The sequence below is a fragment of the Lissotriton vulgaris genome, chromosome 1_1, assembly GCF_964263255.1.
Source record: "Lissotriton vulgaris chromosome 1_1, aLisVul1.2, whole genome shotgun sequence".
In the NCBI taxonomy this organism is placed as follows: Eukaryota; Metazoa; Chordata; class Amphibia; order Caudata; family Salamandridae; genus Lissotriton; species Lissotriton vulgaris.
The window spans coordinates 993,295,186-993,311,845 of NC_141685.1; the positions used below are offsets into that span (position 1 = coordinate 993,295,186).

Consider the following 16,660-nt stretch of genomic DNA (forward strand, 5'->3'; position numbering starts at 1 on the left):
CAAGATGCTGGCCCTAAGAGTAATCGAGCCATCCGACAGTCCCTGGGCCAGCCCAGTCGTGCTGGTCCCCAAGGCCGCCGCCCCTGGAGTCGCCCCGGAGCTCAGGTTTTGTGTGGACTACCGGGGCTTGAACGCCGTCACCCGGACAGACGCTCACCCCATCTCCCGAGTGGACGAACTGATCGACCGCATGGGGGCCGCCCGCTACCTGAGCATCTTTGATTTGACAGCGGGCTATTGGCAGATCAGCCTCACCCCCGGTGCCCAGGAGCGATCCGCCTTCTCCACCCCGGATGGCCACTACCACTTCAAAGTAATGCCCTTCGGAATGAAAAACGCCCCGCCACCTTCCAGAGACTCGTGAACAAGGTGTTGGCGGGGCTCGAGGAGTTCAGCGCCGCCTATCTGGACGACATTGCCGTGTACAGCCGCCAATGGGCAGAACACCTCCAACACCTCCGGAGGGTCCTGACCGCCCTCCGGCGGGCGGGACTGACAATCAAGGCCAGCAAGTGCCAAATCGGCCAAGGGTCCGTGACCTACCTGGGGCACCAGGTGGGAAGTGGCCAGGTGGCCCCTCTCCAGCTCAAGATCGCTGCCATTCAGGCTTGGGAGCCCCTGGTCACCCAAACAGAGGTCCGAGCCTTCCTGGGGCTCACCGGATACTACCGGTGCTTCGTGAAAGACTATGGCAGCATTGTGGGGCCCCTCACAGAACTCACGTCCAAGAAGAACCCCCCGAATGTACACTGGACCCCTGAGTGTCAGGCTGCCTTTGAGAACCTCAAATCCGCCATGTGCACCGCCCCCGTGCTCCAAGCCCCCGACTACAGCCGGGAATTCATAGTACAGACGGATGCCTCCGATCATGGCGTTGGGGCCGTCCTCTCCCAACTCAACACCGAGGGAGTTGACCAGCCAGTGGCCTTCATCAGCCGCCGCCTGCTGGCCCGAAAACAGCGTAGGAGCACCATAGAGCGAGAGGCCTTCGCCGTGGTGTGGGCCCTCAAGAAGCTCCGGCCTTATCTCTTCGGCACCCACTTCCGGGTACAAACAGACCACCGTCCTCTGCAATGGGTGATGCAGATGCGGGGAGAGAACCCGAAGCTGTTGCGTTGGTCCATCTCCCTGCAAGGGATGGACTTCACGGTGGAGCATCGCCCAGGCCAAGATCACGCCAACGCAGACGGCCTGTCCCGCTTCTTCCGCCTCGGCGAGGAGATTACCCAAGAGGATGGGTGACTCTCCCTGCCTTCAGCTGGGGGGGGACGCATGTTGGACAGGCCTCGTGGCAGGCCCGAATCCCCCCCCCCCCCGCATGGCGGGTCTCAGACTACTGCCACCCCTGTTCCCCGGACAAGAACCACACCTGCCGGCCGCCGGGTCAACCCCCAGCTCTTTCCCGACGGAACCCCGGCTCATGAACACAACATTCTCAGCTGGCCCGGGTCCCTTCCCGAACCACCGGCCCTGGCCCAGCCGCCATCTTGGACCCGCCACGACCAGGCCTCGTGGCCGCGGGTCGACCCCAGCCTCAGGCCCAGCCAAGCCCCAACATCGAGGCACCACCATCCACCCAGGGGGTAAAGAGACCACTTGGCGAGTCAATGGAAGAAGGTGTGTCGATGGCTCACCTCCGCCAGGTTTCGATCGCCCCCAGCCTCCCTGGGCGCTGGCTCCACCCCCCTGCTGGGTGTCTGGACTCCCTCATCCCGGACCTCCCGACCCCCATGTGCGAGGGTCCGGACATCAAAGGGCACCAGACCTATAACTGGCGAAGCGCCAGAGCAGGAAGGCAGTTGTATCCTGGAGTCGAGAGACACCGAGACAAACTCATCCTTGGAGGCCTGCTGGCGCTGCCGCGGCTCCTCTTCGTGAACCATCGTGAGGGCCTGCTGGCGCTGCCGCGGCTCATCCTCTTCGTGAACTATCTTTGAAGGCCTGCTGGCGCTGCCGCGGCTCATCCTCCTCGTGAACCATCGTGAAGGCCTGCTGGCGCTGCCGCGGCTCATCCTCTTCGTGAAACCATCTTGATGGCCTGCTGGCGCTGCCACGGCTCATCCTCTTCGTGAACCAGCTTGAAGGCCTGCTGGCGCTGCCGCGGCTCATCCTCTTCGTGAAACCATCTTGAAGGCCTGCTGGCGCTGCCGCGGCTCATCCTCTTCGTGAGCCATCTTGAAGACCTGCTGGCGCTGCCGCGGCCCCTAGTTGCGAACCCTCCAGCTCGAGGATTGTGAGCTATACACCAGCTACCCCTGTACCGGACCGGTACCGAGACTGTCCCGCTACCCCCTTTCCTAAGAGACTAGAATTGAAGGGATCATCGTATCCCGGTCCTGCTGTATCGTCAAGTTAACCTGCCTAAGAATACCGATAAGTGTACTAAACCTATCTTTGTGTGGCGTCCATCTGTGGGGGGGTAGTTGCTCGTCCGTACGATTGAAGGAGAGGGCCCTCGCCAGGAGGCCTCTCCCCCTTGCTCGGCCGACTCTCCGGGTCCCCGTCTGACACACTTGCTTGCCTTGATATTGAGGCCTGCACTCTGCAGAGCCTCTCGGACCTTTCCAAGGTGGTTAGGTGAACCTGCCAAGTGGAGCTAAAGACCACAATATCATCCAGATATCGTACACTAAAGGGCTCCAACCTAGCAACAACTTTGTTCACCAACCTTTGGAAAGTGGTCCTTGGCATTCTTTGATACAAAGGGCTTAACAGTTAACTGATAAAGCCGATCTGGGGGTGAGAATGCAGACTTCTCTTTTACTGCTGGGGTCGACCAATGTGCCAGTACCTTAATGTCAAATCAAAAGTCCTGAAAAATGTGGCTGCCCCTAACCTGTCAATCACTTTGTCTGCCCTAGGAATTGGGTGTGCATCTATCTTGGTTACTGCATTGAGGCCTCTATAACCCACACAGAAACTCCGCTGTGTTTTTCCACCCTTGGAGTGAGGTTTTGAGACTAAGACAAATGGGCTGGCACATGGGCTTTCAGTGGTTCAGAGACTCCCAATTCCAGCATCTTACTGACTTCAACCTTTATGCTCTCCTTTGCATGGTCAGACTGCCTGTAGATTTAATTTTTTACAGGTGAACTGTCCCCACTCTCCACATCATGTGTACAGCAGTTGGTCTGACCAGGGGTCAAGAACAATACCTCAGCATACTGATGCAGGACTTGCCTGACGTCAGTCTGCCGTTGGGCAGAGAGGGTGTCTGAAAAGACATGTTCTTGTACTGACCCATCTTTAAGGTTGTGAGCAAGGAAGGCAGGGAAATGGTCACTCTCTTCTTCCTGATCCTCATCAGTGACCAACAGCATGGCCACATCAGCCCTGTCATGATAGGGATTAAGGTGGTTTAGATGTATGACCCTTTTGGGGTCCCTGCAAGTGCCAAGGTACACCAGATAGGTGACCTCCCCTTTTCTTTCTAGGATAGGGTAGAGTCCACTCCATTTGTCCTGGAGGGCCCTAGGAGCTGTAGGCTCCAAAACCCACATATTCTGCCCAGGTTGGAACTCCACCAGTGCAGCCTTTTGGTCATAACAGAGCTTCTGGAGTTCTTGGCTGGCCTCAAGTTTGGATGCTTTTTCCATGTATTCAGCCATCCTAGGACGTAGGCCAAGAACATAGTCCACTATGTCTTGTTTAGGCTCTTTGAGGGGTGTCTCCCAGCCTTCCTTCATGAGACACAATGGTCCCTTTACAGCACGGGTACTCATAGTACGGCCCGCAGGCCGGCAAGCCTTCCTTGGCGGCCCGCGGACCTTGCATACATTGCACCTGTGTTTTTAGGTCTCGGCTAAAAGCGCGTGAAGCACATTCTCGCCAGAGAACTATAGTCGTCGGCTCAGCCGACAAGGAGCAAAAGTGGAGACAAGAGATGGACACGAGCAGCAGGATTTGGTCGCGCGCTTGAACACGCGCTTGCTGTGCCCATATCCCGTCTTCACTTTCGCTCGTTGGAAGCCTCCAGTTGCTCGCGCCTCTAAGACCGCCTCCCCCTGCTTTCTCACACGCACGCGCACACAGACACACACACACAGAGAGACACAAGCACACACACGAGCACACACACAGACACACACCACACATTCGCCGCCCCCCCCCCCTCCCCTGTCGCTCGTTTTCTTATTACTTGTTTACAGGCTGCAAGAAGCGCCTGGGTAGCGCACATTTGCTTTCACTAGCAGTGATGACGCAGTTCATTCCATTTTACCGAGGGCGTCACTGCGCAGACACAACCTGGATAGTTTTCGTTCGGTTTGATTGGGTTTTTAACAAAGACACATTTTGAACTTGTTTCAGCATACCATCGGCAGGATCCTGCGTGAAAGGCTCTGCTCTTTTAAGAGCGGTTGAGGCTTGTTTCTTGTCCATTATCAGGACAGCACAGGCTCACAGACCTGGTCAAAGTGTTAAATATCAGTCAATTATTCTATTTTCTCCTTTAGCAAATTGTTCGATAAAGCCGCATGAGATTGAGCTCCTAATCGGACACGATTGCGACCCAGATCTCCACACATTACCAGCTCTCCTCTGCTCTCGGTCGTGAGCCTAGAGGCCCCACATTAAACTCTGATCGTTCATAAATCATAATCCATTAAAAGGGCCTCTAATGTCGGTGTCGTGTACACTGAAAGAAGTAATTTAGTAGCAGCCTAATTGCAGAACATCTTGCCGCTGTTTAAATCTGCTGCTTGCAGTGTACTGCAAGAGATTAATGGAATGCAATGTACTGAAGGATTTATTAATGTGATTTCACGAGCCACGAGCCACCGCTCAAAGACCCCCTTTAATATATGGATTTTTTTTCTATATAGTGTATAAGAAAAGTAGCGCCTAGATTGCACGAAATAATCGCTTGTCCAAATCTATTGGACGACTGAGAATACATAACGATATGGTGCAGTATGCTCACTGTGCAACATCGACTTGTGTGCCTGTTGGTAATTGAGCATTTGTGCGCCTGCCACGCTTCTCTAGCTACTTAAGCCTAGTGCCAGTTGGAAAAGCAGTGTGCTGGCACAATGCCGCATTAAAAAGAAATACATTGGGACAGTCCATCGAGATCTCGCCTGTGTAGTTCTGTTTCCCAGCTGTTGAAGAAATCACAATTTCTACTCGTTACAACTTGAACTAAATGGTATTTTTTCCCTACAAAATGTCTTTTAGCGCTATAAACAATCGATGTTACATTTACCCTATTTGTGGATAATTATTTATCGACCTCGGAAGGATGAGGGGCTGCAGCGATATTTTCTGGTTTTGAGCTCCTGACAAACTGCTCCCTAGGGTGTAGGCAGGCAGGGTTTAACTCAGTGCTGCAGTGTGAAGGCTGTTGGTTATATATTCCTTCTTGTTTTGATATTCCAGCGATTACGCCTTTGCCTTCAGTGTCATCAATTTATGGTTGGTACTCCCCACGCCACTGTTTATGCAGATTGGAGGACTTATTTGTTTGATAATTTTCGTTTTCCCATTTTCCCTCGCTTTTTGCAAACTAAAGATGCCTCGTGCATCTTGACTGGTGTAGAGAATGGGTTAAGGCCTTGTTCATCAGCTTTGGGAAAGAAACTCTGGATAGGGATAGCAGTGCATGAACATTCTTAGGTTTAAGAGTAATAACAACAGCCGAATAATTGTGATGGCCTTTTTAGCTGGATGTCATTTGGTCCCATGGTTGTACATGCGAGGCAACAAACAGCCCGAATCTAGTCCAAGTAGATATAAGAAAGAAACAGTGGGGCCAAATGTAAAGTGTTTCCAATCGGATTTGGTGTGCTGCTTTTGTTTTCTTATAACCTAACCGGCTTCAAGCCACAAATAGCGATGAACACCCAGAAGACGACATTATCTCTGTTTGTGACATGTCTGGAGAGTGGCGGAGAAGGATTTGTTTGAACAGGGTGCCTGAGTACGGACGCTCACACGCAGTGCAGTGTAGAAGCCCTACTTCCTTTTACAGAGGCGAGTAGGCAGAGCACAGAAGTCATGCAGGGACCACTCGAAAACTCTCTTGTATGAGTTACAACGACACACACAAACTCTCTCTTTCTTAGAGGAGTTACAATCACCCCCACAAGACATCCTCACTCGTTTTCAGGGTACAACACACACACACATACATAGGATTTACAAGCATGCACACATTAACACTATCTCTGGAATATGTGTTACAAACACATGCACACTCTTATAGTAGGTACTACCACACAAACACCCTCTCCTTGGTGGTACAACCCACACTCTCATAGGTGGTACAACCACATGCAGACACACTCTCAAAGAGGTTCTACCATATACACCTGCAAAACTCCATCATATGAGTAACAATCACACACACTCTGTCTCTCTCTTACAAGAGTTACAACCAACCACACAACCATGTTCTCTTATGAGTTACAACCAAACACACACTCATAGGATTTTCAACCACATACAACTGTGCTGTGTTTCCCCGTTATAGGTGTTACAACCACACACACATATACTCTCATACGAGATGCAAACACACATCCAGACACACACACAACTCTTGCAGGATGTACAACTGTGTATTTGGGCTCAGGGTGCATAAGTGGCATCAAACCTTTTCAAACTGTAGTTTCAGTGAGGTTGGATATTTTCATTTACCTGGAGTCACTTCAGGCCTCCTCTGGTCATTCATGAAATAAGGCATCCTGGCCAGTCACCTTGCATAGCAAACATTTATCTCCGAATTGCCAAGATACTCGGCTTTCCTGCATTTTTCCATGCAGTAATGCAGCTTTATGGATGCTGTCTTCTGGAGACAATAAGTGATCCAGCCTTATTGACAAAGAAGTTCCTAAATAGACGCTTAACCCCCTTGCAGAAACAGAGCTATCTCTGTACTCTGACAGGACACCAGGCAAAGGGTGGGAGGGGACTTACCTTGGTGTAACTTTTCAGTGATAAAAAATGAATGGCATACAATGGTGCCACCATTTTATCACGGCTGCTGCTTATTGGAACAATCACATACTGCTGCTAAAAGTTTAGAATTAACTTCTTAGCTAAGGGTTTGCAAAGCTACTTAGAGAGTTTACCGTAATGTTTGAGAAGACTGCAATTACTTATGGGTGAGTATTTGCGCTTTATAAGATTAGTGATTGATTGATTTACTACCTTTGGTTCGCAAAGTGTTGAGCATGTTAAGTTAAAACCAGGACTTTCATTCCCTTTTTGATAGAATCTTTTTCAAAGTTTATAAATATGTGCATTAGAGAAAGAAACAAAATGGTACATCAGCATCTGGTTTTAAACAGTGTCAGCAAACACCCCTGCGGCAGCGCGACTCTGAGAGACTCTGCTCTGTGGGGGTCGGGCGATTCTAGTGATAGAGTGGAGCTGCAAATACAACAATGCCTCATTAACAAATAAATGGTCTTTTAAAGACCAGTGAAGTACTCGGGTGGGGCTGTGTGTGTGCCCGGGAAGCTGTCTCAGCCCGGCTGCCACACACGAGGGTGAGGTGACAGATGGTGGTAGAGGGAGGGAGACGGAGGGTGAAATAGGGAGGCAGACAGAGGGAGGGAGACAGAGGGAGAGAGAGGGTGAAAGAGGGAGGGAGACAGAGAGAGAGGGAGACGGAGGGTGAAAGAGGGAGACATAGGGAGGGAGACAGAGGGTGAAAGAGGGAGGGAGAATGAAGGAGACAGAGGATGAAAGAGAGAGACATAGGGAGGTAGATAGAGAGGGAGACAGGGTGAAAGATGGAGATCGACAGAGACAGGGTGAAAGAGGGCGACAGAGAGAGGGAGACAGGGTGAAAGAGGGAGACAGAGAGGGTGTGAAACAGAGGGTGAAAGAGGGAGACAGAGAGGGTGAAAGAGGGAGGGAGACAGAGGGTGAAAGAGAGTGAGGGAAACAGAGGGTGAAAGAGGGAGGAGACAGTGAGAGGTGAAAGAGGAAGGAGACAGAGTGAGGGAGACATAGGGTGAAAGAGGGAGGGAGAGTGAGGGAGACAGAAGGAGGGAGAGGGAGGGTGAAAGAGGGTGGGAGACAGAGGGTGAAAGAGGGAGAGGGAGAGAGGGAGACAGGTTGAAAGAGGGAGGGAGGGAGGGAGACAGGGTGAAAGAGGGAGGGAGACCTAGAGAGAGAGAGAGAGAGAGAGAGAGAGAGAGGGAGGGAGACAGAGAAAGCGGAAGGTAGACAGGGAGAGGGTGGGAGGGAGAGAGAGAGGGAGACCGGATGAGGGAGGGAGACCGGATGAGGGAGGGAGACAGGATGAGGGAGGGAGACAGGATGAGGGAGGGAGACAGGATGAGGGAGGGAGACAGGATGAGGGAGGGAGGGAGACAGGATGAGGGAGGCAGGATGAGGGAGGGAGACAGGGTGAGGGAGGGAGACAGACAGACAGAGAGGGAGGGAGACAGGGAGGGAGGGAGACAGGGAGGGAGGGAGACAGGGAGGGAGGGAGACAGAGAGGGAGGGAGGGAGATAGAGAGGGAGGGAGATAGAGAGGGAGGGAGACAGAGGGACGGAGGGAGACAGAGGGACGGAGGGAGACAGAGGGACGGAGTGAGACAGAGGGACGGAGGGAGACAGAGGGAGGGAGGGAGACAGGGAGGGAGGGAGACAGAGAAAGAGGGAGGGAGACAGAGAAAGAGGGAGGGAGACAGAGGCTAAAAGAGGGAGACAGAGCCTAAAAGAGGGAGACAGAGGCTAAAAGAGGGAGACAGAGGCTGAAAGAGGGAGACAGAGGGTGAAAGAGGGAGACAGAGGGTGAAAGACGGAGACAGAGGGTGAAAGACGGAGACAGAGGGTGAAAGACGGAGACAGAGGGTGAAAGACGGAGACAGAGGGTGAAAGACGGAGACAGAGGGTGAAAGAGGAAGACAGAGTGAAAGAGGGAGACAGATTGAGAGAGGGAGGGACGAGAGATAGAGAGTGAGTGAGGGAGGGAGATAGACAGACAGAGGGATGGAGACAGACAGAGAGGGAGACAGACAGTGAGCGAGACCGAGGGAGACAGACAGTGAGGGAGAGGGAGACGGGGACAGGGAGAGGGATGCGTGTATGCCAGGTCTGGTGGCTCAGTGGACGAAGGCGTCCACTGCAGAGACATGTGTACAACCTCATGGTCACAGTTTTTTTTGTTTTTTTGGGCTCTAGGCCCGCCCCCTCCGGTGCGACCCTCAGCCACAAACCACACTGTAAATGTGGCCCCCCGAGAGTACGTTTGTGAGTACCCATGCCTTACAGGGTGACCAAACAGAAGTTCAAAGGGGGAAAAGCCTACTCTCTTCTGTGGTACTTCTTTGTAGGCTCTCTGTAGGAGAAAAGCAGGGATGATAGTAATACATCCCAGCGCCTGTGGAGTTTTTCAGGGAGTCCATCAATCCTACTTTTCATGGGTTTGATGAATCTCTCAACTAAACCATTTGTTTGTGGCTGATAGGAGGTGGTAAAAAACGTATGTCATCCCACATTCAGCCCACATGGCTTTCAGGTAGCCAGACATGAAGTTACTACACGCAACCTGCAGTAGCAGTATTTGCGTTTGGTGCGGGCCCCTTAGGGTGGGACAGTCTGTGCTGCAGCCCTCAAGGACCCTCTCTAGCCTCCTTGCCCTGGGTACCAGGGGTATCATTTACTAAGGCCTTACACAAAGTGCTAAAAGTACTGCCAATTGGCTAAACAATTGTACAGTTTGGGGAAACCGATCTGGCACTGGAGACCTGGTTAGCAGGAGTCCAGTGCACGTCCAGTCAAAATCACATCAAATGGCAGGCAAAAAACTGGGGGTGAGGATGTTGGAGCACTTTCCAACATCCAGTATTAAGCTTCATACAAAAGGATACTTAACATCACTTGTTGCATAGTAATTCATTTCCTAACTTGCCATGTTATATATGCTCGAATAATAGTCGCAACACATTCATGGTATATTAAGAGGTGTCGGATCTGTTCCGAAATGTAATGTACATCCTCAGATTCCTTGAATATATTGTCCACATAGCTACTGTGACCTGTTATTTGACTGTTGCTGTCACATACTTAAGTATTGGTCTGTGCTTTATAGGGCCAGAGATGAAATCTGTGGAAGGAGGAAGGCCTACAATTAGACAACCAGAGCAAATAGCCCCGACGCAGGGACATCTGGAGAAGGAGAGGCAAAAACAAGAACCAAAAACTCCTGTGGCACCAAAAAAGGTAACCGAGGCAGAACTGCATTTAAAAGTTGAGTTGTCCAACAGAGCAGGTATCCCATCACAAGTAACCACCTCTCTGTTGCTAGAGTTTGTAATGCTTTGCCAGGAGGAATCCAGTAGTTATGTGACATGAATATCTGCATGCTTCATTATGAAATATTTTTTAATATTCAGCATTTAAATATCTTCACCTATAGGTCAGATATCTTGGATCGCACAGATCAAAAAATCTGTTACAATACCTTTGAATACATAGGTCTGCGATAAACAGTTAAGATTAGAAACAAATAACCTTTCCTTATACTGTATTCTATTGCTTAAGTCTAGAATTCTATGTTTTTGTCCAGAGTGTAAAACTGTGAGCATTTCTGAAAAGTGAATGATTGAGACCTTAGACTCTCAACAGCTCTATATTTGTGTCAGGTGCGGACTACAGATAAACATGCTATGCACACTCCTGCCATCAGGTGTAGGTGTAGGACTCAGAAACGTACTTTTCTTGGACGTGATGATGAGACGTCTCTCAGAGAATGCGAATGTTCCACGGTTCGATTGTTAGATTGATTTTTTTCCACCAGTGGGTTTAGACTGATTGCACTGGAGCTCTGTGCAACTTGTTACGAAAATCCGACTCTGTCTCAACTTTGCCAGCCATTGGATTTGTTTCCTGTAACCTTCAACGGCTACACCTTGTATACTCCTTCCTATGACCGAGAATGCTCGGCTGGGGTAATAAAAGGTGAGAGAATCTTTAGGAAGTGCTATCAGTGCAGGGCAAAGTATGCATGCTCAAGTCAACACGACATCTGCAGCCTCTACATGTCGCCAGAGCACAACGAACAGGACTGCACTGCCTTTTAAAAAATGAGAAAACTACATTTTGCTGCCTAGCTCCTTACATGAAGATGGCGGCAGAATTCTCACCAGATGATGAACATCATTTCCATATCGCCGACGAGGAAGAAGAGGACGTTGCATCTGGTGGCGTCATCTGGAGCAGTCCACACTATTTGATTCCAGTGACTCCGACCTACGTGAGGAACAGAAACTGGGCGAACTGGCGCTGGCCACAGAACTCCACGAGGATCCTATCGCAACAGGATCAGGCTCCAGGCCATGAAAGCAGACATGGAGGGGGACACAACCCTCACAGCTGCAGCAGTTCTTGGTGCAGACTAAGTCATTGATGTCTGCGCAGCCCATGACAACTTCAAAACCGTTGGAGCTGAGTAAACGTACGGTATCAGCGCTTCATACATCGTCAGACTCCTGCCACACCTAAACACAGAATAAACCATTGACGTAGAAGGCAACTGCAACTACAGTTCACTTCACGCGCCACAAGAACATAGAAACAAAAAAGAGACTGATAAGGACATGGAACCCAGGAAAATCCATACCACAACCAATTCGAATGTGGAGGGCAATGCTTTTGAAAACCCCCAAGAACTGCTGGTCAAAAAAATTCAAGTGGATGAACACTTATCTGGCAAGGTTCAAAAGAGAAAAAGGCAGGACATTTTTCAACCACAGCTTCCTCCGAAGAAGAAGACTATGGAGCATAAAGGTAACAGGAAGCAGAGAGAGTGTACGCCTGTCTGTGAGAGAGACCGTGAGAGGGCATCGACCCACAGGGAGGCACCGAGAACAGAAACAGAACAACAGACAAAAAATGGACCGATAGGGACGTCTCAGGTGAAATAGGGCCTGCACCCCCTCTCTATTTTTCCTGACCCTCTTTGCGCACCACCAACACAGCTGATGAGTAAAACACAGACCCATTTATTTATTTATGCGTTTTCATATAGCAGACGGAAGTATCAACAAACGAAGAACAAGTACAACACGGACGAGCTGTCGCCATTGCGCAAAGGCAGATGCTTGTTTATATTTGCATTGCACTTTCATTTTAGGTGAAAGCGCGATGCAAAAATATTAATATGCACCGCCATTTCCAAAGCCCCTAATGGAAAAAAAAGTGCTTACACGACTAAACAAAGGAGAAACTCAATTCCAATCCTGATGAATGCAGAAACCAGGGAGCTCTTTAAAACAAATGCAGATATCAGAGGGGAAGTTTGGAGGCACATGAGTAATGTATATAGAGAAGATTTACATCCCAGAAAGGCCTGGCTAAGGGAGTCAGATCTGCCAAATCTGACAAGGGAGTAAAGGGACACACTAGAGGCGGAAATTAATGAGGAGGAGATCAGGACACAATGTAAAAAAATCAGTGCTGGGAAGGCAGCCGGCCTGGATGGCCTCCCAGCAGAGCTCTATAAAGGGGTTATTGAGAAGTTAATCTCCCCCTTGAATGAAGTTTTCAATGCAATATACTTGAGGGGTGAAAAAGTCCCGGCATCCTGGTCAGAGGCAACTGTGGTCCTCATATTGAAACCTGGTAAAGACTAACCCTAGGCAAAGCGCTACGCTCGCGGAGTTTGCGAAGTTTGCGAAGTTTGCGCAACTTCGCACTACGCGAGCTGCACGTAGCACAGTGCGAACACGCGTATTGCAGCGTAGCGTAGATCAGCGCTCATTTTTTGCTTGTTCGCGGTCCTGAACGTCATGTTCGCGACCGCGAGCAAGCAAAATGACATCCCGGCGAGATTCTTAACGCGGGAAGGTAAGGTTTCTCATTGTGAGTGGTTGCGCATGCTCGCGACCGCTCTCAATGAGAAACTACCAGTTCGCGTTGAGAAAGCTGCGGCTCGAGTAATAATCTACTCGAGCAGCAGAAAACTACAGCTCGCACTGTGCAAGATGCCGTTTTCAATGATTTCACAGTGCCGGATGCTTGTCCGCACTGTGCAATCATTGAAAACGGCATCTTGCACAGTGCGAACATGCTACTACGCAGCTCGCGTAGTGCTACGTGAAGTTCGTGTAGTGCGAAATGCACTTCGCGTAGCTTCGCGTAACGCTACTTCGCAAACTACGCCCACCCTTAGTAAAGACCCAGCCAGGGCAGACTCGTACAGGCCAATATCACTCTTGAATACGGACTATAAGATTTTTTCAGGAATATTAGCTTCAAGAGTTGCACAGGTAATCAAGGGCATTGTACACCCTGAACAGTGAGGCTTCATTCCAAGGAGGCGGCTAAATTAACGCACATATCTGAAGATAAGGGTCGTTGATTTGGAAGAAGCCCAGAAATCCTCCTTGAAGATAGTCAAATTATGGATTGGAATCAAGGAAGTAGTAGCTGGGGGGTAAGAGCCAATTGGAAAAAAGTGTGTCAGTAAGTCAGAAGTCTTTTGATAAGATGGGTTAATCTACCATTAAATATCAATGGCAGAGTTAATCTTATTAACATGATCATTCTCCCCAAAGTCACTTTCCTCTTTAACACTATACCATTTATCTTTTTGAGGGGGGATATAGCTAAACAGCAGGCAAAAATTGGTCGCTTTATTTGGGCGTCGAAGAGACCCAGGATCGCATGGAAAAAGTTGAGAAGAAGGGTGGGGGTATTAGCTCTACCGGACTTGCTTATCTATAGTTATGCTTTTCATGTAAAGAATTTTCGTTTGTTAGCAAATAGACGAGTTAGCTCACCAATTGGGAGACTCTTTAAGGCAATGCTGGGAGGATTTGGGCTGTCTTATTTTCTGTTCAAATATGGGGACCCAAAATATTTTTTTTAAAAGGTCAGGCTGAAGGTTTTAAAAACGGCCCTAAGAGCTTGGGTATATTCCAGGAGAAGGTTTGGTATACCGTACTATACCTCTGCGGCACCTATTTTGGGTTCCCCGTGTACCCCAGTTTGTCTGATAGACCAGATCAGTCAACCCTTAAAAACTGCGGGTCTAGTTCTCTAGAGCGACCTTACAACAGGATCCAACTAAGTGGACTGGGAGGTGGTAAAATATTGCACCAAGGGTCATCTAACAAGGTTTAAATATTATCCATTGCGAGCATGGTGGGCCACTCAAGAGTAGTGTGAAGAAGAGTATGATCCCTGGTTGGAACAGGCGTTGAGAATTGGACCAATAAGGAAAGAGGTTTCAATTTGGTATTGGGCCTTTTTGGCGGTAGACGATAAGAGTCTGTCGGGTATATCCAGCATATGGGAAGAGGCAGAACTGGACGGAGATCAGAAGCAAATGTGGCAAGTATCCTTTTCCATTCTTTATTCAGCGGTGAAACCTGCCTCACTTAAGAGAACTCCTGTGTTTACCACCCATAGGGTATACTGGTCTCCAGCTAAACTTTCAAGAGTAACTGGGAAAGTATATGGTTGCCCGAAGTGTACGCTCTCAGATGTGCATATGTTTATGCAGTGTCCGAAAATTGCCTCTTTTTGGATATCGGTATTCAATTTCATTAGAGAAGTGATCGAACAACAAATATAGGTAACCCCCAACTCATATTCTTTATGCTACATCCAGAAGCAAGTTTACGCGCGTTCTACAATATAACAAAATGTGTCTTATATGTGATCCTTTTGGCAAGACGCAAGATATGTAAGCTGTGGAAAAACTGAAAATTCTCCACTTATAACTGACTGCCTCAGAAGTATTAAGTATATGAGCCAGGCTTATATTGCTAGCAATGTCAAAAGCCTGGAGAGGGTATCGGCTCCTTATGTTAACTGGAAACAAAAACAAAATAGGTCCAATGATTAAGCTTTATATGCTGGAGTTCCCAGCTTCCTTTCTTCTCTGTTTTTGTAGGAGGTAGAGGAGCACATAAACAGAATTATTCTCTGCTTGGGAAGGCATACCCTTTCTCATAGCGGAGGGGAGAGCTATACCAGCAAGAAAGATAGCTGGAAGAGGACACCAAAAAAAATTGTCTCTGTGTAATGTGTGTATGGTATGAGAGTTGCTATAAAACTAAATTAATCTGAGAGACAGTGGTTATGAAGGCTTGAGGGGCACTGTTAAAGGGTGCTAGTAAGGGAATCGGTGGCAGAGGTGGCCGGGCACGGGGAAGGGGGGGACAAACATTATCAAACAGGGCGCCACCAGTGTTAAAGCCGGCCCTGCTGGTCTTGGAGTATATATCATTGCTCTACTTCTCGTTTTCCCTTTCGCTGGTGGTTAACAAGGGTTACCTTCGCAGGAGTAGATATACTTTTGCTGTACCCTGGATGACTTGTGTCTCTACAGGGATTTCTATGGTTGTATAAGCATAATTTTCCTTATATGCATTTATCCTAGGCTGCATCTGCATACATGTACCCATCTCTTGTGGATGTCTTTTACTTCAGATACTTGTGTGTTTGCACATATGGTAGTCTGATCTTCTGTACTATGTATATCGCTGCATCTTACCTCCATCCTTCTTGGTAACCTAGTTCAACATTCTTGGTTGTACTTGTTGTTTCCTTCCTTCTCTTCAGTGAGCGTCGCCATTGCTTTTTTCCGGAGGGTGTTTTCTGTACTTTCGAGGTTCTCTGTTTAAGAGCACTTTTTTTTACCATTCTTGTTGTTTTCCTAGCGATGCTCTTCAGCACTCATTACTCTCTTTTTCTCTCTCATTGGTGGTTCCTTTTTTTCATATTCTGTTTCTCAGGGTAGTTTCCTCGGATTGGTGGGTGCTTCTTTTTGCTGTATGTGTTAATACCGATGAGCATGCACGCTATATCTGCTCTTCCATTTGGTTTTGGGTCTGGACTTTGTCCTTTGTCCCCTTGCATTCCCTGATCTTAGGTTGCATTCACTTTAGGGCTACCTCTTTTACTGGTTCTATGCCGTGTCTTCTTGCAATCAAAAAGAGAGAGAGGAACTAGAACAGCTAATTCGTATCCCCTGGGGTTAAATGAGTAAACAACAAGAACTAGCTATTAGGGTAGTGTTTGCGTACTATGTGTTTAGTATGGGAAACCATTTGGTTTGTTAGGAAGGCCCGCATCCACCAGCCTAGTTGGTGGCATGATTCATCATCGGGCCCCACCCGAGGCACTGAGTGCGCCTCAGGTGTGCTGCGATGCCAGGCTACTGCGGAGCGGGTTTTTGGAACGTGAGTGTGCTGTGCTGATGTGTGGCCTGAGGTTTAAAATGCTGTCCTTGGGGTCCCAAAGCAGTAAGTTTATTGGTGGGCCCGAGGCAGAAAATAAAAACAAAGGCTAAGGACGTGTAGGGGTAGACTTATGGTCTCCCACGTCCAGTGTGGTCGACTAGTTTCAGCCAGGCCTTCTATTTAAACTGGCTTTCATCAGGACCTTTTATGTGTGGGTGTATTTACAGGGATATATATGATTCAGTACCCTGAATGTGTGGCACACGCTAAAGTGCTCTATGTGTGAGAGGTGTTTCCTCTCAGTTCGTACCTGTAAGGAAAAGGAAGGACAGGACAAACAGAAAAAACACATATTGTTTAAAACACGCAAATTGTTAAACCACATGTATCGTGGCAGGGCGCCTTGTGCCTAAAAGTGAGCGAATAAGGCACGGGTGTCCGGCACTTGTGGTAAATAACGGTTTTGTGAAATATGCTGTAATAGTGCTAATAGCTAAATGCAGCATATTATG

General features: G+C 48.9%; 1 protein-coding gene across 6 annotated transcripts in view; it reads left to right on the forward strand.

Annotated features, from left to right (window-relative positions):
* The window catches only part of BRD4 (bromodomain containing 4), a 1,320,550-nt gene that overhangs the window by 1,188,523 nt on the left and 115,367 nt on the right, over positions 1–16,660 (forward strand). For all 6 annotated transcript variants that reach the window (XM_086960824.1, XM_086960816.1, XM_086960841.1 and 3 more), the window contains one exon: positions 10,049–10,179. In XM_086960824.1, the coding sequence (XP_086816950.1) occupies positions 10,049–10,179 (131 nt within the window). The remainder of the gene's footprint in view (positions 1–10,048; positions 10,180–16,660) is intronic.